The following is a 27841-nucleotide window of genomic DNA, read 5'->3' on the forward strand; positions in this document are numbered from 1 at the left end:
CATACACCCACACTCCAACTTAGAACAAAACATACTGACCAAAGCAAGCCTCTATAAATATTCAATAATTATAGGCGACTTTAATTTGAACAAAACCAAAACGAAACAGCTTCAAAGATTTTTACAAAATTCGGACTTTATAAAACATCACACCCCACCAGTGAATAAATAATGGTGAATAAATCTTAGGATCCCAGATTATATGTTGTTTCGGTTACATGACATTTTGATATCATCGCGCTAAGCAACGAAGAAAGAAATGTACACTTTAACAAAAAAAACTATTAATTGCAATATAGAAAAAAGTGAAAAGATGAAGCACTGAAAAATGGAAACAACAATAAAATTAAATTCAAGTAGGGCGGAAAGACCGCAATGGTCTATAGCCTTCTCAACGAATAAAGATGTTGATGTTGAAATACAACTTTCTATTAAATATAAAATTTCAGTTTTCCACCAACTCCTGGTCTGTCGTCCAGCCAACACCTAAGAAGCGTCTGCCAACTGACTTTCGATTCTCTATACCTGGCGTGGAAAACGGTTCTCTCCCTTTCAGTCAAGGGTTTCCACATGCTTACTGAAGTGGATTCGGGGGTTCTTGTCAATAAATGGTCTGTGTTTTATTAAGCTGAATTGTTACCGGTGTTGCTGCAGTAATCTCCAATACCTGTTCGTCTAGTCTGGAATCCGAACAACTCCTGGTCGTCCACTATCTGCCTCAATTCCTGGAGACAATCGTCTGGTGTTTCTAGCTCTTGTAGTTTGAAAAACTGTTCGTCTTATAGACATTTACATGGCTTACTTATATTAAGTTAGTCGTTCTACCTATCCAACACAATTTTATTGTTACTATACAGAAAATGCTATGATACAGAGATTGAAATATTTGACTTTATTGTAGTGAACCTGGTTGGACCCAGTAAATAAATTTAAATTGTTTTAATGCGCTTACTAATATAAAAAATCAATTGAGCGATAAATTATCGTTATGTTTGGAGCTCTAAACAATTAATTAATGTTGTAAATTGATGTCGAGAATTAAGATGGTGGGTATCGCTCCTCCATATCAAACTTAACTGTCGTAAAACCGCAAACATATTAACTCGAGACGCAAATTAGCGAAGTGCTCGAGGAAAAGCGTAAACCCTAGCTCTAGGCACGCTGCCAACATTGAGCTCAAAATGTTTAATTCTCTTACTAAATTGTTCCAACTGTACTTAATTTAATTGCAGTTGGAAACATATCTCGGGCGTCTAATCTACTTTTTTGTTGGTGCTTTGCAATTTTGGTCAAAGTTTAATGTTTTATAAAACCCATTGAAATTGCTATGAATCAAGGAGAGAAAACTGTTTTAAACTTTGGCTGTTTGATTAATCATATGGGTCCATTTTGTAGTTAATGTTCGTTAATAAACGTCAAAATCGGGAAAGTATCAATAAGTATAGAGTAAAAAGATATCCCAGTTTAAAATTTGCGATTTATATTCTCAAAGCAAGCAAATGTTTTTTTATATATTTCCTAGAATCGCCTGCTTATTTCAAATTGCAAAACTTACGCACCTTTTGTTTTTAATATTTTGGGTATTTCGTATGTGATTATAGCCTCAAATCTAATTTGACATCAAGAATGAATGACCGAACAAGTAACATTACAAAAAATAATTTGAAAATTAATTCTGGATGTTTAAGTTGTACGACGAAGAAACACTGAACACAGATTACGATAAGGCAGGGGTACGAAACTTGAGATATACATATTTACGGCCCAGCAATATATACGGCGCGAAGTGAAACTAAAACAGAAACATGAATTAGAAACCAAACCAGCATATAGAATTATAACATACTTTTATATTTTATTTATAAACTATATAGATCATTTTAAATTGTACATGTGAAAACGTAAAATTCTAATTGACCGAAATGGAGTCTGTTTCACGCTAACCTCAAAATTCATGGCTCAAAAATTACTCGTACGTATTGCATTATACATCAAAAAGTAGGTACTCTGCACGAAGGTCATCAAAATGAAGAATGTTATGTCATATATTAGAAAAGTTATACATTTTGTAAGATCTCGTGGCGTGTATCAACGACAATTTATTGTGGGGTACGTTGGTTTTCTTGCTCCTTTTTTTCTTCTTCTTCTACTTGCTGGATTGACTTCTAGTTGATCTGTTGATTCGGAGCTTGCCTCGCTATTGTTTCCTGAGATGTGGACTGCCAGCTGATTCTCCACAATACGTGGTAGTCTATCGTCGATCATCCTCTTGACGTGGTTGTACCATTCTCGTCTCCGACATAGATAAAGACTAGTCTCCGCTGCCTTCCCCATCTTGCCACATGCGGTAAGATCCGCGCGGATCCACATGCGGTTTGTGCTCTAATGTCTATGCTTCTTACACGATCTCTTTTTGTTTTCCCGGGTATTGCCCTCAATACTGACATTTTGGCGACTCGCAGCATCCTCTTTGTCTTGTTGGTATCCATTCTCGCTTCTATAGCATATATTAATATGGGCCTCACGCATGTCATATTTCTATCTTAATATCCTTTTGTATATACGCACAACCTGATATTATGGCTGATTTGTTAATTTGGTTTCGCAAGTCTTTTGTCGGGTCGTGAGCGCTGTACATGATACAATACTTACTATATGTATGTATTTATATATACATGATACTATGCAATACTTTGGTAGTATGTCAATACTAAGCCCAGGTATCTAAACTGCATGATTTGCTCTATGGGTTTATTATCTATTACCAGCTTGCATCTCAAAGGTTCCCTAGCGATGATCATAATTTTTGTTTTACTTATGGATATCTCCATATTGAGTTGCTGGCTGATGTGGTGGAACTTAAATAGCTGTTTCTGTAGGTCATTCTCACGTTCTGCGAAAATAACGGCGTTGTCGACATAGCAGACGATGCTAATAGCTCTGTCCTTCGCTCTGTATCCCGAGTTCAGGCATGTTATTTCTTCTATGATTTTGTCCATCAGGAGGTTGAATAGAAATGGACTAGGACGACGATGCTACGTGTCATATTCCCTCCATTTTTATTTGAGGTCTGTTACTAGTGTTAAGGTTGTATGTCATTGTTAGTATGTAAGCAGAGGTTTATTTTTCCTTTAGTCGTTTTATGACGTCCCCTAAGCGAACTCTGTCGAAAGACTTTATAAGGCAGACGCCTTTTGGCTCCAAGCTTCTTAAATAATTCTGGGATTTGAAAGAATAAATATGTAAGTATTTACAAAATCAAAATCAAGATACAAGCTTTTCTCCCAAATATGATTGCAAGATTTATCTTTTATAGTTGATCTAACCAAACACTTATGCGATTTAAACTTATTGTTACAAGACAAAGATCTGATCATTACGAACATGATTGTCACAATTAAAGCATTCAAATGGATACTACCTCTTTGGGAAAATCTACTCAACAATGAAGATTTAACGCACTTCGTAACGTGCAAAAAGAACAAATCTAGTTTCGATGATACTCACATGATAGTATCAAGAACACGCATAAAACAGGTCAAATCTTAGAAGAGAATTTCCAAAAAGGTTTAAAGATTTTAATTCTTTGGAAGATAAATTTTGTTTATTTTCTACGACGTTCTCAATAAAAATAGACTCAGTGCAGTAACATGCAAATGGAAGTGATTGAGATTCAGTGCGACTCAAATTTGAAGTTCAAATTTATTGAGTTGGGTGTGCTTGAATTTTACAAATATTTGCCGGCAAGATTTTAAAATATTGCAAAAATTCCTGAAAAAAGTTATTTCCACGTTTGGAACTACTCTTCAGTGCGAGCAATTATCTTCTGTTATGAAGGGAAATAAATCTCCTGTCCGAAACTGTACTAATAAGGCTCATGTTGGATCAATTTTGAAGGTAGTCTCGTCCAATAAAATTTCTCCCAATAATAAAGATAGTAGCAGAGAAGAGATGTCAAGTATCAGGACGTAAGCAGTAATTTAAGTTCATATATGGTTTTTACAATGTACTATTCAAAATAATGTATTTGTTTATATGAACATTGATTTTTTTGCTGTCCTCCTAAAGTTAAGCATTATTTATTTGGCACAAGTTAGCTTTTGAGATTGACGCTCCTCGGCTAAGGCATATCACCCGGGACATTTCGAGTTCCCAATTTCAGTTTAAATGGCTTTTGCTTTACGCTATTTTTGCAGTAAATAAACTTTATGATTTTAGCTCTCCAATAAAATAGTCGGTTGAACTATATTTTGGGGGGAAAACAGATATGCTGACAGTTAGTAAAATATTTTTTTTATATGCGAATATTATAATATTTATTTGTCTTTCAACGTTCAGTTAAATGGTGTTTACGATGTTGCAAGTGGCAACCAAATATGAAAGCAGAGTATCTTACATTTTAGTTAGTTATATGTTAAAAGTCAAATCGTTTGACTAATGGCAATTATATTATAAGAATTACCAAAGTTTCCATAATCTTTAAATAAAATGTTATAGGTTCTTTTGTAATTTAATTCGGTCTTTCACTTTCCAGTTGTATGTGTTTGTAGTGTTTGTAGTGTTAGTAGTTCTAATTTCAAGTTGATTAAATTGTTCGTGAATTGCTTTAAAATTTACTCGAGAACAAAAGCCATTGATTGTATCATTTTCGCTAATCGTCCACCTCTATGCTTATAGTTGTATTACTAATACTTTTGTAAATGATCAACTCGATTCTAACTTTTTTACGAATTGTAGAGAAAAACGGAGAATTTAGATATAATGGGTATTATCATAAACAATATTATCATATTTACTTATATTGTTTTGTATTTGTGTGAAGCTATAAATATAAAATGTCGAATAAAGAAATTAGTTTGGCAAACTCATAAACTCCAAAAAATGTAACTTTCTTCTTCAAGCTGTACAAATGTATTTTTGGCCACAACAATCCCATGCCGTCTGCTTTATTACAAATACTGAAATGGGAATAATTAGTGGCTACTCTAATCTACTAAAATATGCAGGAAGTTCAACTGTTACAACTGTTACTGTAACATTTCAAGTTTTAACTTTAACATTTATCACTGTCACTGGGTCACAAGGGTCCATATAGGTTGCCTATTCATAGAAAATTCGTTGCCTTTTAAGGAGTTTGTAAATACCAGACAAACTTGCGTACTGCTGTACCATTTGATAAATACAATTTCAATAAACGAAACCGATAAATTGATGAAAATCGTCATTAATTTAATAAAAAAGTGATAATCACAAATCATAATATACAGGACAAACAGGCCCCAAAAATAGATTCAACTTTTATGAAGATTCACTTTTTTAAAGACTCCAATTTAGTATTTTCAAATGGCATTTTGCTAACATCTTACGTTTGAAAGCAGAATTTCCGATTAAAGAAAATTCAGCTTGTTAAACTTTTTGACAAAATGACAAAAACTAAACCCTACTAAATGTTAAATGCCATTGAGTTAATTATCGAAATATTATGTCAAACACATTCTCATATTTTTTAATGTTTTTTGTTAGTTCAGTAATTCAGTGACTGACAAAATCTTCTGTATGTTATGCAATTTTGTATAGTGTATAGCACGTTTAAAGAGCCTTCAAACGAGCTGTTTCAAAGGGCGCGTTTGCCAATTCCACTTATGAAGCTGAGCTGCTGACAATTCCATCTTTAATCTAAGTAGATAAGCTAGTAAACAGTTTTCGTCCATGAATTTAGGTTAATAGGTCGGATTAAAATAAATAATAACCACTATTAACCACGGCCTTTCCTTGCACTTTATAATTTAAATGTGTAGACTGCTGCATTAATTTTGCATATTGTGGTTTTTTACATTTGAAGCAGCATCATGGAAACCTCTGTTGTCAGAATTCTACATTTTCTGTTAAAAATACTTGTTGTCTTAAATTTCAATCTATTTGGATAATGCAAATAGTAGCCAATTCATGACACATTCACCATCATTGTCCGTTTTCTGCAGATTATTAACATACAATATACAAATTAACCAATATTTGCTTGCAATAGTAAATAAAACTCAGAACCGTAGGTATCTGTCTCCTAACATTATATAGTGTTTAGTATATGAGCGAAAACCTTCCACAAAATATATCAAATTAAAAAACTCGGACGTGCTGCTGACCCAGCTTTTGTTCCGTGGTTTAAAAATTCGAGTCCGAAAACAAATGACCCAAGGTTTTGCATGCTAAACAGAAAAGTCATGTCTATTTATTATTTCGCCTCTGGTTGGAAGGAATTTATCGTTTTTAAGATCCTTCCATATTTCCGCTTTTTTTTGTTAGACAGAGAGTTAATGATTTGTGCGTCAAAAAGTGAAACTAAATTTATTGAGAATTTCTGGATGCTGGAAAGACTTTAGGCGATTAATGGTTACATAGCAAAGTTTTACGTAGGCAAGTGATGCGTTATCACTGAAATATAGAAGGAAATTAGAGCCAATAATTAGACTAACATATTATGAATGAATTAGAATAACACAATATAATATATGCAATGTACTTCAACTCTTTATTTCTTTAAATCTAGTGCATTAAATTTAATTCTCAATTTTATCACATGTGACTGTCTAAATGATGTACATATAAATTGGCCTGATTTGATAAAACAGTTTTTATTTCAATTTTGCCGGAAAAAACAATTTGTAAATAGTTAGGGTATCGGAACCAAGTTTCAATACTTCTTTTCAGGACTTCTAAATTGTTTATTTATTTATTTAAGATCTCCTCGACAGCTGTAAGCCAGTTGCAGAGTGGGACCATATAACAACACCAGATTTATTACATTGACTATTAGAACAGAATTATTATATTTAGAAACATGCGCATTTGGTTTGCCAGAGTCCAGTCTCCCCCAGAGCGCTAAGCGCGCGCAAGAGAAAAAAAGATATCCTCAGTGTCCCCAACTCATTACAAGATCTAATGATTCTTAGAAGGGGTGAAACCTTCGACACGTAGATTCTAAACTTTGGAAGATAAAAGATATCAGAGCGTCTTGAGGTCATCGAGGGAATAAGGAACGTAAGGTCACTAAATATGATCGGACAATTGAAGGAGTCACCAATCAATCCCCGTTTAAAGGGTGTAGCCAAGTTTAACCGGTGTACGTCGATCCTGTAGAGATGCGAACAAATGATTCCGAATAAGTTGAGAATGAGAGTATTCAATAGGTGGGTAAATCTCTTGTGAACGATAACTGAGGTATTTTAAGAAACGTCTCTTTACGGCTTCGAGGGCGTTAATGCGGTTAGCCGAGAATAGAGACCAGACAATAGATGCATATTCAAGCTTGGATCTAACCAAGCTATTAAACAGGATTTTCAGCGTACGAGTGGAAGAAAAGTCTCTAACAGACCGGCTAACAAATCAAAGCATCCTCATAGCAGAACCTGTTAATTGAGAAATAGGCGAGGCAAAACTCAATTTCTGGTCAAAACGAACACCCAAATCCAGAAATGTAGTGACTTTGGATAACGGAGAGACACCAATCTAATATATATGTTCGATCATAACAGGTTTCAAGGAGTAAGACATGACGCTACATTTGGACACATTAAAGGAAAGTTGCATCCTTGCACTCCACGCAGTTTTATCATCAAGAGACCGCTTAAGATGAAGTCATCAAGAGAGGTTACCCCACAGACTAGCTTCATGTCGCCCACATACAAAAAAGCATTTACCTCAACAGCAGCAACAATGTCATTTGTAAACAAGTTGAACAACAAAAGTCCTAAAACACTGGCCTGTAGCACACCCGACGTTGCCACAAAAGGCAGAGAGGTCTGACCACAACACTCCACTCTCAGGGATCTGCGTGATAGGCAGAAACGAATGAACATTGCAGTGTGATACGAGAAGTCAATATTGAGAAGACCTGATATGAGAGCTCCATGATCAAACACATCAAAAGCCTTGGGAAGATCCGTATATATTACATCAACTTGAGATCTACAATTTAATGCGTTCGAAATGAATTGAGTAATGGGAGATAATTTGGTAGCTGTGGATCTATCTTTAATAAAATCAGGTTAACTTACGGAGAATCTGTTCCTCAGGTGAATATAATCTAGGAGAGAATATCATTTAAAATGACCTCAAAACCTTTAGAGAAAGTACAAATAACTGACACCGGTCTATAAGTCTGTAATAAATTCTTGGATTAAAAAGGGTGCACTCTTTTTAAATAGCGGAAAATCTTAGCTGAATTTCATGGTTTAGGCCACGCATCCGAACGGAGGCAGCACGAATCATTTTGGTCAAAGGGACTGCAAATAAAATTGCACAATCTCTCAACACCGGTGGGACATTGTCAGGTCCCATAGGTCTGCAGTACCCATAGGTCTCAGTCTTGACAAAGACAGGACTTGATATGTACGAATCTCCCAAATTAAAAAAAAAACAAATAATTTCCATTCACAGGAACATTACCAGCATTAAACCTCTGAAGAGCATTCACAATGTCAGAGGGATCGGTGTAGGAAGCATCCCCATCCATAATAATGTCCGGAATCGTAGCAAAAGTTCTCCTGGGTTTGATCAGCTTCCAAAATGCCGCAGGATTCTCAGATGTATCACCCTGAATCCTGTCACAGTACCACGAGTTTGTGGGTTAAACTTTTGACTTAATTTGAACTTCTCGCTGGCTTTATAAAAAGATAATTTTGATAATTAATAAATGCCTTATGATGTTAGTAGGTACGGTGCTATTAAGATTTTAAACTATTCTTGTACGTTTACCGATGACAAATCGATTATTATTTATTATAGACATATAATATATAGAAGCCTAACCTTGAAATGTTAAGGCATAACAATGTCTGAAGTGCATGCAAGTTTACCTTCTTTGATGAGACTCGAGTTAAGTCAAGATCTCAACAGGATTAAATCTCAACCAATGACTAGATGATCACAAGCATATTTATTCTAATAAAAATGCGGCAGCCTGGAGAAAGTGGGACTTTCTGTAGTGAAAGCGCTGAAGTCATGCTCAGCTCAATATTGATAAAACATTCACCAATTCAGTCAGTTAGTGTTCTTGAGAATGTTGTTCTGTGAACGAAGCGTGTTCAAAAGAATATTTTCGAAATACTAGTAAAAAAATGTTATCAAAATGCCAAGTTCAAAAATAACTTGAATCTTTTCAACACGATTGGCACTGATTGAGATGTAACCTAATCAAATTTTTTAAACATTTGGTATCAGAAATGGGAAATGAAAGTTTAAACTTAACTGAAAGGATACTGCATTTATAAAAATATTTTTAAACCTAAAGTTACGCTACACGTACCTATTACTAAGTTTTCGGATGTATTTACGAATATGAATTCAATTAAGTATAAGCTCAGTGCTGTTGCAATATAAGCATGTTAAATAAAAAATACTTTTTATATGTAAAATCCGTTTTTAGTTCAAGTATGCTAACACTAAAGAATCGATCAATAAATCTAATTCAGAGCTACGTACAACGGCCATTAGGCGAAATCGGGTCACCGCAAATCTTCGAATTAAAGGAAATGGTCTTGTATTTTCTTGTCTTTGGCAAACTTAGCTCTTGTTTGGTCCATAAGACGTTAATCCGATATAGAACAAACATTTACTTTTTGCAGTGAAGTAAATAAAGATGTAAGTTAAAGTTAATTGTAGCAGAGTTAAATGTAATGGAAGTTTGCAGAATGAATTTGTTATACCTACATTTTACGGACATTATTTTAGAATGGCATTGCTTAAAATGATTACTTACCTGAAAATGATTACATAAATACTAAGGGGCGCGTAGCCCAATTATGTGGATATCGAACTTGGCCAGTTATTTAAATTATATTTAGGTTTAATTGTTTCTTCCTGGCTTGGTTGATTGCCAAAAATGCCTTGCATTTAGTGGTAGTTTCATTCATTTTTGTGATACTTGTATATCCTTAAAAGGACATATCGAAGAAACTTAGGCTGAAAAAAGGAACGAGCGTGCAAAATACTTCTTACTACCCTTCGCTTACCAACATGCTTAGAACTATAGAATTCAACACACTGGCTTATATGTGCTTCATAAATCTGCCCAATGCGTTTGATAGGGTGCGTCTAGACGACATCGTCAAGAGCTTTACAGAAAGGAATACACCAGAAACATTACAAAAATAATTCACAATCTAAATAGTAAACAACACAACAAAAGTAAAATTACAAAACCAAATATCAAATTGCATTCCAATACCAGGAGGAATCAGACAGGGGAAGAGTGTCAGTCCGTCTGTTATATATCCTCGTGGATACAATTATAGAAGCAGTTACATCCCTGAACCTAGGGTACAAAATTAACAACAAAAGCATCCCCATGATATGTTATGTCAAGGACTTAAGAAGCCAAATCAATGAAGCTGCATGGATCGCATGGGCAAATCAATACATTCGAACTGAGAGCAAAGTAAAAATATACAAAACATGCGTGAGACCCATTATGACGGGCATAGAGGCCGAAGGAGATACGGCATAAAGATACGGGAAGAAACAAATAAAACAAAGTGCATGCTGCGAGTAGCAGAGATGAAGACTCTAAGATCGATCGTGTGAAAAATCAGAAGAGACAGGGTGAGAAACACGGATATCCGGGAACAATGTGGAGTGCAGGACGTGGCGCGATGGGGAAGATAAAGAACGAGACAGTGGTACAGTCACGTAAAGGGGATGGACGAAAACCGTCTACCACGTATCGTGTTGGAGGAAAAACCAGTCGGTACTAGAACAGCGGGAAGACCACCTAAAAGATGGAAGGATAGCTGGCAATCAACATCCCACGAAATACTGCAGAGGCGTCCTCAAAATTAATAGATCCCAAGATATCGGAAAAGTATAAGAAGAAGAAGACATGTTTGTTGCGAAAATTCATCAATCCTTATTCGACAACTTATTTGAGGAGCATGTTCGAATGTTTTAAAGTATGCTTAACTTGATAGGGCTGAGGGCAGAAAATGAACATGCAATCGCTCCCAGTTTTAATGGAAACCGATACACAGGGTGGTTCACGGTCGATGGCGTAATAGACGTTTAAGGAGAACGCGATGCACCATCTATCTTCAAATTTGTACAATGAAGTCATCGTATATGCTCTATCGGCTTAAAATATTTTCAGCAATGCGAGGTTGCCGCTTATATCGAAAGGTAGAAACAACTATGATATTTTAAATTAGACCCTGTATATTAGATGTGTAAATGGTGGTCTTTACATTAACCGGCAACAACACGCAACACGACCGGCGTTATTGGCAGGAATTATCGAGAAAAAATTGTGTTGTGTCGTTGCTGGACCGTTGGGTGTTTGATAGTGTGAATCAGGGGTAATACGCAATCAACCATGTGTCACCCTGTATAGTTAGACAAACAGCCCAATGATCATAATAGACATACAAATATATTCACCAAATTGGAATCAGTTTCTCTAAGGGGTTATAGAGTTTACTTGGAAGGAAAGGAAAACTGCTTTACAAATGCTTTGAGTTGATTCAGATCGTAGAAGACACCTTGAAAGTGCTGTTTCAACTTTGCTACGTTGCTATTAAACAGTGTTCTTAAATGCTGAAATATTATTAGCAAAACTTTAAATCCAGTTTAACATTACAAAAAAAAATATTTACCTCAACTTGAACCTCGAATTCGATAAACACCTGCCTCCGGCCATTATATTGTTATTGTCGGAAACTATGGAAACTATTGTTAAGAGAGCAGGTAGAAAAAGTCTCCGTTTTGGAGACTCTTGACAGTTTAGAGAAGTTTCAGTTTGATTTAACAAAAAGACAAGTTGTAAGTTGTAACGAACCAAATCTGTTTAAAATAGATTGATCAGTATTGGAAAACCCCGGAACCAGTTTCTTTGGAAATAGAACCGTCGTAGCGCAAATAGCGGGTAGCCTTTTGTGAGCGCGACAGTTATATTCCCAATCAATCGTAAGTACTCCTAGATTTTCGTGGGGAGTTTGTAAATTCCTGTTATGGAATGCTTGTTTAGTTATTGTACTTTAGCAGTTTTCCTTGCCAGCACCGACCGTGATGATCTCGTGAAAATTACATTGCGAAGTACGTGAATGTCACCAATGCCGCCACGTTCTATCGACGTGATTTTGGAACTATTTTGACTACTCCTAATACTATCTATTATAAGTGGTTCCGCAGTTTCAATGTATTTTGAGTAACTGTACTACACGATTAACATAGAAAATTGCCTGGAAATATTAAGGGCAATAAAGCAACATAGGCGTATTAAAAAACAAGCATTTATTGAAAATATTGCACAGTAGTTGTAAACAGGAGCAATCAGTAAAACATAATTTTAATAAAATAAGCAATACATCATAATATTTAAAAGTACAAAACAAAGACAAGTCGTAAAAATTGAAAACATCAAACATTACAAACGACTATGGGTATTTCTTGAATATATTGTTGCAGTTTGAGAAATTAGGTCTAGATATACATACAGGGTGATACAAAACGGGCGCGATTTTTGGCATAATTTTATCCGTATATGGTCCAATACTTCGCATATATAATAACAATTAGCATCTTTGTATATACCACTGGGAAGCAATTACCACATCCTGCAAACAAAGACTTGAGCTTAAAAGAATCAAGTTGCTATATTTCTTGAACCAATTTTCCATCATCAAATGTTAACACCACAAGCGAAATATTATGTTATTATAACTTTGAGCAAAATTTAATTTAATATTTTTGTCACTGAGAGATGGACACTTTCTTAGTTTGACTACAAGACATACATTTGACAAGGCTCTCTGCTAATTACTTCAAACCTGAACAGATTATGATCTGGCCTTCTCAACTTACCTTGTTTTCTATGTTGTATGTTAAGTATGGTACCCGAAGAAAGCTAAATGTTTGAACATGGATTGCACACTCCTCTCACGATTAATGGAGTGTTTTGTTCAGTAAAAGTTTTGTCAAAGTTCAATTCTGGATGAATTGGTTAAATGTTTCTAAGGTGAAGGAGCAATTAATGAATCGACTATCTAATAATTCGTCTGCTAAGTTTTTCAACTTAGTAGAGTAACTAACCATTTGCACTAGTTGACGAAAAATAATTTCGTTAAAATCTTACTATTTCACGGCAGAAACGTCCGTGTGGGAAACAGCAGTACAAGAAAGTTGTGGCCTCGCCTTTAGCATTTCATTCAGTTTGGAGAGTTCGTTGTCAACGGTTGTTTCCTATAAAAAAAAAGCTTTAGTCTGGGAGTTATTTGCTTTTTTGGCTAGTTTAAATACGATAATTTAAACCATTCAATTTTATCACCAGGATAATGTCATTAATTAACTTGCCTTTGTGTCTTCCTCCGGAGAATCCGCATCAGGGTTATATACCTCTTCCTCCTACAAAAAAATTACTTCTGAACTATTTTGTTTGCTTTTCGATAGGCTAATAAATAATTTAATGCTTTGAAACCGCATATAAAACTGTGGTCCTCAACTCATATTACAAATTACGCTAACAAAAATATTGCGTTTTGGTAAAAATGTCTGAAACTTGGCACGCTGTAGCTCGAAAAGTAATAAGTTTCGGATATGACAAATTTTCCTAAATCCCAATATTTTTGCTCTTAGGTTTCATAAGATTTACCTTCAAGAGCATTCTATTACCAAACTTGAAAACGCATTGGCAAATTGACTTTAGTTAAAATATGACCAGTAAAAGAACTGAAGAGCCCAACTAACCCAAACATATCGATTTTATTGAGACATCGACGGAAAGGTTAACTGGCCAATCCAATGACGAGAGTCTAGAGGTTCTAGAAACATGGTTATTGAAAATCGGAAAATCGTCTTGCCCAACTGTTCAAGAACAAAGTCCAAGAAGTAACATGGAAATGCCCCAAAAACAACTGTAAAGCCTTGGCCAACGAAGCAGGAGAAACCATCATTGACGCTGAGAAAAAGAAGTGGACCTGGAAAATATATCTAGAGAATCTATTCCATGATATAGGCAAACAAGAATCACCAATTGTAGCAGAGGGAACGGAAATCAGACGAGGTGAGAGCCGCCATTTCGGAAATGAAGCCACGGTAAGCAACTGATCTGGACTTGATAAAGTTACTGAACGGAGATAAAATCAAATGGCTGACTTGAATATAAATTCCAGCGGATGGGTGCATTCAGCATTTACCACACTTCTCAAAAGAGCAAGTGCCAAAAAATGAGCTGATTTTAGAACAATAAGTTTGATGAGTCATCTCTTAAAACTGTCCGAACAGATCTTTCGATAATACACAAAAGAATATATAGACTTTGTGAGAAACAGATTTCACAATCAGTTTGTGTTTTTGGACGCCGTTGGCACAAGAGAGGCTCTATTTGGTGTTTCAGAGATGTAAGGATTTCAGCTGTGATGTACACTTAGGAACAAAATTAGCGCACCACCTATACATTTTCGAATAAAGCAGTTTTGCCCCAAGTGGGCTGGTAAATAACGTAGCCATAATAACAGTATACAGTACCAATTGTTTTTCGTCGCTTTCTGTTTATTCCAATGCGAGTTTCTACTGGTTTGCATGTGCATCCCTTTCACCACCTTTATGAAGAGGAATAATGATCGCAGTTTTGAGGCATTCGAGAAAAACTCGATTATCCATGGTACATAAAGACTTACTTTTTATGCTTTGCATCACCTGTAGCAGCTCAACAACACGATCTACAGGACTTAGGAAGAAACTATCAGCGATTTGCTTAGAAGGAGGAAGAAACGAAAGAGGGTCGAATGCTCGCAAAATACTAAAAGTAACACTTTTGCTAATGTTGATGAAAAAATATTTAACTCATTTGGACTTGGAACATCCGAGTCAACGAGCCTTCCCTCAACTCAGGAACAATAGACCAGGTTTTCCTGGAAACATTCTTGGCACTTGTCAAACGATTTTGATAACATAGTTTCTTAGCTGACTTAATTACTTTTAGATAGATTTTTCTATAATTTGAAATTAATTCGAGAAGTTGAGTGGAGTGAGTCGACTTTTTTATATGTATGAGCGAGCGCATATTTTTCGCAGAGGTGCGTAAACCCTTCGTAATCCAATGTTTATGGCGTTTAGGTTTAATGGACCTAAACGGAAAGACCTCATTGAAAGCTATAGCAGCAGCTAAGCAGATAGCCTGTTTATCAGAGGTTATTATCGTTATCACACTGCGTGCACTGCTATCACCATTCTCCGCGGGGCGGCAGCCAATAGACCCTCCAAGCCCGGACCGACGCTTTCCCTTGCCCCATCGGTGGGAAGCCGACGGTCCTCCACAACCCTCCGAGAAACAGCGGACTTCGTCGACCATTCAACCCGGGTTTCTCGGAGTCTTTGTACTGGTTGAATAAACGAAAGTATCGGACAAAATCCGACGACTTCAGGCCTTCCTTTACGTGGTGCACAACATTGGTGGCAGTAAATCCAACCGGGAGATGCCTAACGACCACATGCTGCCATTTGCGGGTACTGCCACAAACTTTAGGAGGCAAATCAGTTGCCTCCTGAAAGCGTCCCATCATTTTAAGTTAAAGTTTATTTTAAGTTTTGCCATCCCTTAAACCTTCCATACCCATTTTGAGATCAGCAGACAAGGAGTCGTGGACCTGAATAATGATATTGTCCTAATTATTGCCGAGCAGCACAGAGGATATACTGAATAACTTCTGCTCTATATCCCTCATTGACCTCAGGCTTACAGGTGGTAAATAGCTCAGTTATTCTGCGGATATCATCCAGCTTGCATCCAGGATACCCCATTTAGACTTGATGCTCAACAGTATGTCGTACATCTCCGAAACTGTTGGCACACTGGACGACAGCTTGGAAATCTGGTTTGCCAGCGAATCGATGATCCCTTGAAGTACCTGATTTTTCGATAAGTTTGTTACCTTATCGTTGAGGTACCTGAGGTTTGGAGGAATGAGCTTGCAGAGGCGCAACAGGTATTGACGTAATAATAATTGGGCAGATTCCCTTGAAAATTGTTGTCATCCCGCTGATCTAATTTTTTACAAATATCTCACTTCTGAATACAATTTTTTTTCTATTTTTCCTGTACCCCCAAAACACCTCAGACACCTTCAGAGGAATGACGCCAATTTTGAATCACCAAAAATAATTCAATAACATTGATATAAAAAGTTTACAACGAACATTTCAAGTTAATATCGAAAGTCTGGAAGCAGACCTGTAAATTAATCTAGAGTGCAGTTTATATAAAAAATAACTTATCTGCAAATATAATTGATTTTGCTCAAAATGATGACTTACCCATACAGATGAAAAATGTATCACTATATTCCTGTGCATCATTCCACCATCGTATATTATTATTAGTGATTTAGTCTGTACTTCGTCAGTGGGTATCCATGTTATCGTTAACAGCATATTAGTATGTTTGGCCAACGCACATTCGTGCCAGTCGAAAGCCACATCTAGACTAGGTGGAAGGTGGCTTTTGATATACAGCTAATTCAAACAAATAAAAAATGGATGAAAATTGCCCTTTGCTGGTTTCCACAAATCTACTAATAGGACATAAACATTATCGAGAATTAATATTTACTAATAATTTTAATTAATAATTAAAATGTTGTAAGTAAATACTAGTATCTAGTAGTATCATATTATTGGACTAGTTTTTTTCAAGGAAGTTTGTCTTCAGAGAAGCAAGGAAAAACGTATTGTTTGACAAGGTTGGTGCAAGCGCGCAAAAACAAGCCATGATACTAAAACTGACAGTTAGTTAGTTTTAGTGTCATGCCGCAAAGCTACTAGTGAGATGACTGACGAAGTTTTGAGACAGCCCGTGACGCACAGTGGTCGTTTTAACTATTTTAGGTGGTATTAAATAGGGCATCCGATATATACTATTTTTAGTTTGGGTTAGTTTGTGTTAGTTAGTATAATTTATTTAGTTTAAATATATTTCACGCCTAATACGAAAATAACAGTTTTATTGTAACATAAAGGTATTTTGTACAGGGTCTTATACATGAAAACGCATATATCAACATAAAAACAAAACATAAATTCGTCTAATATATAGATAGTTCTTTAGACTATAGAGACGATAGTGCTTTAACAAATAATTTAAATGCTTATTTTAAAGAACAAAAAACATTTGACGCCCTATTGTTCGCTGCCGTCACTATGGGATATATCACTATCACTATCGAGATATTCTGAGGCTGCTATTTCTGCTAAATTTGGTTGTTGGGGTAACTTTATTACATCATGGGTTAGTGGTTCTCTATTGGAACGCGTACCTATACATTGTGATAGCGATGACATGATATTGATGGCATTCTAAACATCGTATCCATGCATGAAGTGTTGAGATTCCATAGTCATATAAAGTTTCATTTGGTGTAAGATTTAATATTTAGATGTTTTTAAGTTATTCATAACTTTAGGGGTTGCACCGCATATACCACATGTCTGTGTTGAAAACTCACCAAGTACGCTGAACAGAAATTTGTAACTAATATTTCTGAATAATAGTTGGTTCTATTTCCGATATTTGTTGTTTAATATTGGCAAACACTTGTTTTGTTAATTCGGGCGTTTTATTCTCAAAAATTAGTTTTATTGGTCGGCACCACTGAACTGCTGCTTATACGTAGAATGGCTTACATTGCCGTGGCATCCCCATTTATGTTTAAAACAAAAAATTTTATCTTTGATAATTGGCAAAATATTATTGAATTGATCTTTCGAATTATTGAAAACTGCTTTTTGCGTCTCAATGATTCTGTGAGTTGTATGATTGACAAGTGCTTACAGTTTTACATCTGCAGATATATCTGTAATTACAATAAAATCTGCGTGTGGATAGCATTTTTTGTTGCTTGAAGAAGTACGTTATAACTTGGGAAGATGTTTCTTTATTTAGCACCTCATTGCATTAAAATGTAGGATTTTTTTGTAAAGCGTGAATCAATAAATAAAGCAAGTGCTTATTCTGGAGTGTATTTAACTGGCTCCAAAGGTGACGTTGAAATTGCTTTCTTGATTCTGTAGGGGTTCTCCGGATTTGAAAGCCCTTTAAGAATCTGCGACGCATTTATTTGTCCAGAAGCCTCCAGGCTTCTTTGTGCAGCGAACATCAACTCTTCTGTTGAGTACTTTTGCAAAACCGGTATAAGCTTTTGTATCTTTCGCTTGCTCCCAAGATCCATAAAAAGTTTGCAAAATCTGCCTCTGGTTGAACCAGATTTATTTTGGTCTTCCAAAAAATAATGTTTTTATCCAGCCAGTCAGAATGTCTCTTTTCGAAAACCTTTCGAGTGCGAATGCAGTTTTTCCACATTTTCGAAACAGATCTAATAAGACTATTTACCATTTCTTGTACTGAATCACTTTTGCTGTCATCTTTATTATCTTCTAAATGGAGCTTATTTAAAACATAAATCAAAACAGCAGCATTCTTTTCTTGTAATAAGTTTTTTCCAGCCGAAACATTAAACATATCGCTTTTCCGAATTGACATCGTTCCAAAAAAAATACAAATTCTTCGATATAGGCACTACTTGGCACAGAAATTTCATTTGAAATTTTTATTTTCATTGATTGAAACTTTAGAAAATGTACTAACAAAAAAAAATGTTTTCAAGATAAACATGCCCAAACATCGAAATTTGCAACTTTACCTATTTTTTTTTTCAATAAGTAATTATCAGTAATGCTGCTTTCTTTATTTTTTTTAAAAGCTTTTACAAGTATCAGAAAATAACGGTAATACAAAGATGTAAAGTACTTACCCAACTCTTTAAGAGGGAAAAATCTGAATTACACAAAACGGATGACAAACCATAATAACCATAAACACCGCAATAATCAATCGAACTTAGGAAATAAATAGCAACTATTTCAAGTAAGAACACAATTTGAATATTGGTGTCACTTTGGTGGCCAAAAACTTAGTAACCTAATACAATAAAATAAAAAAAAACATAAGCATTTTATTAGACGGAATGTTATTTTTAAGACAGAGCCAAAAATAGTGGTTTTTTTGCTGCCTTTTTTAATTAATTATTACTTCCTAAATAAAATAAAACGACCTCTGTGCGACGGGTTTGGAATAGGAAAAGTTGCGGAATTTAAACGCAAGTTTGAGTATTTGCTAACGGCTATCTAATTGCGCAATTGGCATGAACTAAGGCTTGCTCTTAAATGTGCGCAACACTATAATTATGTCAAAAATTTATAAAATTTAGCAATGTTATGAGAAACATGAGAAGCATAAAAATCTACGGACTGTGCGAAGTTTGCCTCACGCATCTACCAAAATTAGGCACGAACAAACATGATATGTTTTCATGTTTCCTAGATCTAAAGAATTAAAACGAATTGTTACGAACTACATTGCTACCATTCACCTTTATTATCGAGCTGTCATTTGGGAATCAAACGTTCTTCTAAACATGATACGAGGGCCATTTAATAAGTCAGCGACATTTTGAACAAAGGAAATTTTTCTCGGCCAAAAAACGTTTTGGTTCTCAACATAATTTCATTTTAACTCGATACACTTAGTCCAGCGCCTTTCCAATTTTTTTATCCCTTCCAAATAATATAATTTCTCAAAGTCCTCAAAATATGCGTTTGTTTCAATGATGACCTCTTCATTGGACGCAAATCGCTTACCGTCCAGCGATATCTTCAGGTTTAGAAACAGGAAATAGTCGCAGGGTGCTATATCTGGGGAATATGCTGGGTGAATTAGCAGTTCGTAGACTAATTCGTGGATTTTTGCCATGGCGACTACACACGTGTGCATCCGTGCATTGCGCTGATGAAACAGAACTTTTTTTCGCAACATGCGGCTGTTTTGTCTTCAAGGCAACATCGAATCTGTCTGAAGAACTGCGGCCATCACCTTGTTGGCCGACAGATCCATTTTGACCTTCTATGGTGCACATTCACCTGAGGAAACCCAATGTTTTGAATGTTCTTTGGTATCTGGTGTGTTGTGATGGATCCACGTTTCGTCAACGGTTGCGAAACGCAAAAACTCATTCAAATTGCGATGGACTAGCGATTTCCGCTTCACGACGTTCATGTGAAATGTCACCCGGGAGCGCTTATGGTTGCTTCTTCATATCCAAATATTCATGGAAAACGTGATCAGACTCAGCCACCTCACGTATATTTATTATCCGGTCGTCCAGTATCGTTCCATCGATTTTATCGACCATTTATGGCGTACCAACCTCTGTTGGACGTCCGAACGTTCTGCGTCATTTGTGCTGGTACGACTTCAACGAAAGTCAGTAAGCCACTTCTTAACCATTGAAATTGATGGTACAGAGTCCCCATGGTATGTATCAAGCTTTTTCTCCGTTTCTTTACTTGTTTTTTGACGTAAAGATAATGCTTCATCAGCACTCGAAATTTACTTTTCTCCATTTTCGACGAAATTGGTGAAGTCATCGCCTGTCAATGATTGTTAAACACGAACTAAATGACGTAGCGTGCTCACAATTTCACAGCAGTCTACTAACAGACCACAGTTGACGGGAGTAGTGTTGAATTTAATGTTACTGCGCGGAAATTAAAAAAAATTACCGACTTATCAAACTACACTCTTATTTATCCAACTGACTGACATAAAGTCACTGCTTTGTTCACTAAATTGACACATTAATTCTGACGCTGCAAATATTTTCCGAATAATGCATACAAATGTTTACTTTCATTCGTGAAACTATTCCCTATTTTTCAAGTTCAGCTTTACAGTATTTAGTACATAATTTAAGAAAGGGTAATGGATTTGCAGGTGTTATCAAACGGTTCACGGCAAAATTTTAGATACGTGTCTGCCAATATTCCAGTTGTTTAGGAAAATTATGCAAGTGCTTTTATTTGTACTCTCCCAACATACCTTCGGACAACACCTCCATAGTAATGAAACCAATATTAAATCATCTTGAATTTTTACTCTTCATGGAAATCATAAGGAAATATATTACTAGGTAGCAGCATATATTGGAAATAATGCACTGAAGGAAAACATTGTCATATACATATGCGTTACTTACATATCTGTCAGAACCAGTCGGATTTTGAATTAATAAGCGTTGGACCGCTATAGAACCAATAGGAATAGCCTCAAACTCCAATGTTGGCCTGGGACTAAATGGTGCAATCGACACAACTGCCCTGACGGGCTGGCCGTCGATAATTGACTCAGCCGTTTTTGGATCCTGCATATGGATATTGTAAAATACTCCGTAGCTGTAGTGTCAGTCTTAATTATTATTATTATTATTAAATTAATTTAAGTTAAATAACATTTCATATGTTTACATGCTTACATCAAGAAAATTCTTAAAAAACGTTTTTAAGGAGAGAGCAATCTTGTCTGTACAGGGTGGTTTACGTGGAACGTGTATTGCAAAATTTCCAAGTTGCACTTGTTTTAGAAATTCCAAATTTTGGATGCGGCCATGCTCAAACCGTGTAAAATTAATTTGGTCCTCCAGCTATACTGGCCGTCGAAAAAGTTATAATCGCACTTGAAATGCTTACTCCAAATTTCTTTAGCATGATTGATTGGCCTTCCAATTGCGAGTTTGGGCAACAATTACGAGTTTGAGAATTTTTGGTAACTTATTTCTTATGATTTTCGATATACACGTTTATAAATATATATGCCAATTCCGATATTTTAATTGATCGTGCATGATATTGTAAAGACAACAAGGTTTGATTCGCCATGATAACAAGAATTATTGAAGGCGCATAAAGTTATTTTGACATTTGTGTTCATTTGTTAAAAAGTAACGCCTCAAAACTAAAGCAACTTTTAAATAATTTGTTCGAAAAGCCGGTTTTGCTGAGAAAGGTATCAAAGAATAGTGTGAAGTTTGGTTTTTAGTTTTTCGATCATAGCCAATGGTAAATTCGTCATGCCAAGAGGAATTTAAATTTCAAAAGACTTGAAAGAAAGAATTGTAAATGAATTCATAGAAAGTGCTTAACAAGCGAATGTTTCAAGACCAGTCTGTGTTACCCCGGTACACTTTATCTAACATAATTTTATCCTATTATAAGAAGGGAAATTTACACAAGTTACCAAAATCGGAAAGCGAAAAACACCACAGTATTGACACAAATAAATAAACAATTATAAATTGATAATTAAATAATAATAATTGTTATATTTTCTCTATGGTAGGTAGTCAACCGAAAGTCCAAGCTAAATCACCGGGTTACATTTTACCCTTTTTATAGCATTTGGATAGGCTGCCTATAAACGTTTTTTTCCCATATTTACAGAGCAAATAAGTATTTTGTTCGGTCGCTTTCTTCCGATTAACCCAAGCATCTAAATAGACAGCTATTTGTTTATTTAACCCTAAGTTTCTTGGATTCTGATCGAAAATAGGACCGGATTTGTGTAACACATTAGGAAACACACAAGGAAAAACATAATAAAATATTCAAATAAGTGGGTGATTCTGATAAGAATAATACGGCCTCAAATTCCTCTTTAGCCTTCAAACTGCTCACAGTTGTTTCTAATTTGTTACCTGAAATCTAATGCAGACCACACCAGATAATAATTTGATCAAACGACAGAAAAAGGTGCATTTTAGGCAACTAAAGGATTCTCAATTTCAATAAAGTGTTTTGACAATAGCAAATTAAAGTCGTTGCGTTTGAAACTCTTAAGTCAAAAAAAAATAATTGCGACTCATTAAGTTAGAGCAAATATAAAGGAATCGATTCCTATAAGCGGCTAGCTGTCTAAAATGCGTGTCTGTTTTTTCTACTTATTTTTAATATTCAAATGATATACTTTGCAATTTTTTAATCGGGAATAATGATGGTTGGCTTATGATTCGTATATTCGCAAATGATTCGTTTTTGAGATACGGGGTGTTAAAGTTTTTCTTAATAACGGACGATGGATTTATTGCTCTGATACGGATCGAGATAGGGAAATAAAATAAAATTTAAGAGATACTCATTGCGTATTTATTGGCATGCATCTAAGAATCATATGTTCAACATTGCCGCTCACAGAGGGCATCATCTGATTTTTTTATATGAACAAATTGTGTTACTTTTATATTTCAAGCTAAAAATCATTTTTGACAAAAACTACTTAATGTGTATTTTTCGTTTATTGATACATTCAGCCCATTCATGTTAAGTGATACATTCAGCCCTGTGCTGTATCCTTTACTTTAACTTTAACGTGCATGTTATCCGTCAAACACGTTATGTGGCTCGAACTAGTGTGTTATATCTGTGATACAGTTATATTAGGTATAACAGGCGCACGCTATCGTCGAACGTTATAGTTAGAAATAGCGCTTCAGAATAACATCATCAAATCACCTGCCGCTTTCGAACCTAACATGAGGAATAACTCTGAGGAATAAATAAAACAATTGTGTTTAATCAGAGCGTAGTTTTGTGTTTTAGATGTAATTTGATTTTAATTTAAAACAAAAATACATATGTCTTTTGGTGGTCTTATAAGGTTAGCTTTATTAGAACAGAAGGAAGCGGGTGTGTACACACTGAAGAAAATGCAATCAAAGGGGATGCAAACTCGTATTATAGTGTGTATAATCGGTATAATCGGGGCTGAAGTTTAGAAGAACTAACCCAAACTAAACTTCAACCCCGATTATACACACTATAATACAAGTTTGCATCCCCTTTGATCAATTGGTCAACGGTTTTGAAAATGAACTTTATTTTCCTCCACAAACTCTAATAAATGCTTTGCGACTTGTATTTTTTCCTCTTCTGTGGATACTCCATTGAAAGGGTTTGAGACATAGGTCAAGAACATTAACGAACAAAATTGAAAATTCTCTCTCTCTCTCTCTAATGGATTATTCGTATAAGAGTATCTCACTTTATACATCCAATATTGTTTTCCTTTTCATCGTTTGTTGGATAACTGGGTCGGGAAGGCATACGTTAACTAATAGTTAGAGCATAGCTCGGTTGTGTTGCTGCGCTATCGAAAATGTTATCCTGAACTGTTAAGTCGCCATCACGTATGGCCGTTAAAAATAGCATTTATGATACAGCACAGGGCTGAACGACTTAAAAATTCCTTGATTTTGAAATAGTTATAAATTTGTGCACCCTTAAAAAGCGCATTTAAAATTCAAAATTTGTTTCATTATTTCCAATATCAGGTATCAGAATCACATGGATTTATCATGACATTATTCTTATACGGCGCGCACGTGGTCAAAATCTTAATAACAATTGAACTTGTCATCTAATTAATCAGTCTATTAGGCTGGAGCCATTGACACCAATTGAGCTTAGAAAAATTAGTTTTCCAAACATCTTAAAATCAAACTAATCAGTCTGACTAACTACATTTTTGTCGAGGGTTGTACACTTCTCTAAATTGATAAAAACTTTATTGCACCTGCGTAATCGATAAAATCGTTGACCACGACATTTTGAGATCAATCATACAGGGTGATCCAACATTGGCGTCATTCCTTTTAAATGCTAAAATGGGCTCACTTATAGAGTACGAGAAAATATGGAAAAAAGATTTTTCGATAATTTCTAGAAGGTAGTAACGGTTATTTTTCAATTTTTAGGTTTCAACGATCCAGTTTTGCTCTGTTAATAGGTTTCAAAATGCGGTTCCGAAAGGAACATGTTACTTTATAAATTTTTCATTAAGAATGCAGAATGATGATGATAGTAGAAATAGTAGATAAGTTCTATATTGTTGAGGCGGATTTATTTTTTTACAAACTGCTTGTTCGATATTTCGCCTCAAAAATGTTTGTCTTTAAGAAAGACAGAATTTCCTCACGTCTTTTATACCTCCAGAGGAATGACGCCAATTTTGAATCACTCTGTATAGGCACTCTCTTTTTCGAAGCCGAATCAAACACTATTAAAAACCCTTTACTAATTAATATTGGAATTCTCCTCAACATTTTAAACAAAAATCGCAAATCACATTACATGCTGAAATTTACCCGTTTTGGAGATATCGAGTTGTTAAAATTATTTTGCTGAAATTCGCTAAATTTTTAGATTTAGTATTTTAAATTTTGCTCAAACAGGAATGGTGATAGAAAATAGAAGACATTTAGAAAGGAAATAGTACTATTGCTTCCCAGGATTAAATTGAAGCTTTATTTTAAAACTGTAAGCAGTACCTAATCATGATCAGCTAGCGACTTGCAAGTCGAACTGAACTAGATCTACTCATTAATTTAGAAGTATATTCCGAGGAATAACGGCAATTTCATGACTTATTCTATCTTGCAACTCTTCAATATTGTGTGGCTTATTTTTGTAAACGGCATTTTTAATATGACCGCTCAGAAAAAAATGAAGTAGGGTCAAATCGGTAAACCGAGCTGGCCTTGGTCTCCTGCGACCAACTCATTTTTCAGGAAATGTTTCATTGAGATTCACAGAGAGTTTGTAATTTTCGCTCAAAATAATTTTGTCCTTATTCATTAATATTTCAATACGCTCAGTTCTACGTAAGCGTGCAATTCTAAAGCTCAAATAATTCACAATAATTCACACAAAACAAATTTTTGACATTGGTGTCAATTAGAGATTGAGTGTTTAGAACAAAAGAATGACTCGACGTTGTAATAGTGACCTAAACTTTCTAAGATAACTTGATCAATACTGTATTTATATTTGATTTAATAATTTGGCACATTACATCAAAACATAATATATACATAGTGTTATACGATTTTTGTTTAGAACATGGATAAGAATTAAAATATTAAATAAAATACGGGGTGTTGCATTACAAAAAAGAAAACATTGCGTTGTTGTGCCTTTTTGACTAATCATGTCTTGACTTGAAAAGACCCTAGAATTTTTGTATCAGTAGTTTTATTTTAGGAATCATAGTTTTGGAAATAGTTCACCGTTTTCATCAATAAAAGCGACCCTGTATATTTGTCAGTAGTTATTTTCGTTTCCAATATATGGACTTTAAAGCGTTCTAATATCTCGAAATGAAAAATACCTACGATTTTGCTGTTCACATTATGTATTTGTTCAAAATCACTTGCACACTGCGAACTTAAAAAAACAAAATCTAGTTCTTCTGTTGTGGGAATAGCTGCATTCACCGAATCGTTTTCACGGAACACAATAATTACGAAATTCAATAAGTGAAATTTGAACAATGATTACAGCGGGGTTGTAGAGAACTGCATAAAGCTCACCAACAATTTTTTTGCCACCAAGATTAATATATTCGCAACACCAACACTAAATTTTAAAATAACGCAACAATATAAATCGGACAATAAAATAATGACTCAGCCCGCTAACATTGTTACAATTGCTTTTTTTAAGCACACCTGCAATTCATAAACTACATATTATCTTTATAGGTTGGTAAACTTAAATGTCGTATAAGGCGGAACAAAATAAGTAATTGTAACCAAAACTTTTGTTTCCCTGGCAAAATTTCAAACGCAATATATCGTATTGCAGTTTGAAATATCAAACAAAGTTTTTCTTTGTGCACACAAAATGCGAAGTGAGTTAACGAGTTATGTTGGTTATTTAACTTGTTTTTGATGAAATATGCTCAATTAGTAGAATCTGGTCAATTTTTATGATTTATAAACTTACTATAAGCTTGCTTTTAACTAGTATATAACTAGAGCTGATGACTAGTAGCGTGATTTCAAGAATTTAATTTAAACGCTAGACAATAAAATTGCTTTTTTTTGGGTTAGTTAACTCAAATCAATTTCAACTACAGGTAAACATCTATTGTGCCAAAACAATATACTGGATTTATTCGATTTTGCTTCGAAAATCATTAATACTAAATACATTTAAATATTCTTTTCAAAAAAATCAGTACCGTCCAGTTTTAGAATCGGTCTTTAAAATTTAAGCACTTTCAAATATTCATTGAGTTATTAATTTATACCGATTTATTATTGCCTTCACACTAACACAGGCAAGATTGGGCCTGATCAATATCATATTTTCATAAAAAGTTTATATTTACCTGACCCGGTCGGGGATTTAATGCCGATAACGCAGTTCCGATAAAATTGGGTAACATTACTGTACGCAGCTAGACCGCAAACATGGATTTCAACATAAAATGTAAACAGTTAACACAATAATTTCCGAATTTTTTAAACTTTTTGAAACAAATTTTTTCCAACATTCAACTGATCTACTTGCTGAAGGTTTAAAGATGACTGAATTAAATATTGTAAAATTCGATTAAAAACGCAAAGGTCTATGAATAAGCTACTAAATTCAACACATTCTTCACTGGATAAGGCCTGCAATACATGAATAAAGGTAAGTCGAACTCGCTGGTTCATACCGACAACCATCTGTTCAAAACTTCGTATTTATGTGCGTCATATGTTATATTAAATGCCCGCAATTTTTGTACCCTTACTTTGGGCTAATTTTGCAGTCTGCTAATTGAAGTTTAATTGTTGATAACTGTTTAATTTTATATCTAACAAAACGGTTAAAATATTTGTTCTTAATTAAAAATTTATTTCATTTCGTTGTCATTATCCTGAAAGTGGCCCGATTTGCATTGCCACACATTCTCATATCACATCAGTATCTCATATCGAGTTGAAATCTATTGTAGAATTTCTATTGACTGAAAGTGTCCAATGCGACTTCAACCAAACTATCCAGATTGGAGAAATTCGATGCAATTTATGAAATTGAGATGTGTAAACCCCTGTTTACTGACAGCGACTTAAGAATTGAGCACGAATATATCAAAAGATACAAACAATAATAAGAAAAATATTTCTAGGCTTTAAACACTGAAGCA

The 27841-nt window shown here is 34.9% G+C and overlaps 2 protein-coding genes across 4 annotated transcripts in view; one reads left to right on the top strand and one right to left on the bottom strand.

The window, feature by feature from the left end:
- The window catches only part of LOC109544355 (cAMP-specific 3',5'-cyclic phosphodiesterase), a 796409-nt gene that overhangs the window by 123615 nt on the left and 644953 nt on the right, over window positions 1-27841 (top strand). The gene's annotated exons all lie outside the window — the stretch shown is intronic.
- Window positions 12263-27248, bottom strand: LOC109544359 (protein abnormal spindle). Of its 3 annotated transcripts, none has more exons than XR_007281595.1 (7): window positions 27038-27248; window positions 21072-21236; window positions 16300-16497; window positions 13339-13389; window positions 13121-13227; window positions 12850-12998; window positions 12263-12602 (listed from the first exon to the last, which is right to left on the bottom strand). XR_007281595.1 is itself a non-coding variant. In XM_019914488.2 (6 exons), coding segments are annotated over exons 1-6 (579 nt in total). In that variant the 5' UTR covers window positions 27095-27248; the 3' UTR covers window positions 12263-12601. The 3 variants fall into 3 exon arrangements, 1 of the variants encoding a protein (XP_019770047.1); XR_007281594.1 differs by having other exon boundaries at window positions 13078-13227; XM_019914488.2 differs by lacking the exon at window positions 12850-12998.

The sequence above is a fragment of the Dendroctonus ponderosae genome, unplaced genomic scaffold (assembly GCF_020466585.1).
Source record: "Dendroctonus ponderosae isolate FM_Combo_2020 unplaced genomic scaffold, Dpon_F_20191213v2 Dpon_F_20191213_5, whole genome shotgun sequence".
Lineage (NCBI taxonomy): Eukaryota > Metazoa > Arthropoda > Insecta > Coleoptera > Curculionidae > Dendroctonus > Dendroctonus ponderosae.

Bases quoted from the DNA above. Each gene is read 5' to 3' on its own strand.
- LOC109544359 (XM_019914488.2), bottom strand. From the start codon at position 27,094: ATGTTACCCAATTTTATCGGAACTGCGTTATCGGCATTAAATCCCCGA. The intron at 16,498-21,071 runs GTAAGTAACGCA...TGTTTGAATTAG, and splicing joins CGACTGGTTCTGACAGATAT to CTGTATATCAAAAGCCACCT. The intron at 13,228-13,338 runs GCAAGTTAATTA...TTTTTTTTATAG, and splicing joins CTCCGGAGGAAGACACAAAG to GAAACAACCGTTGACAACGA.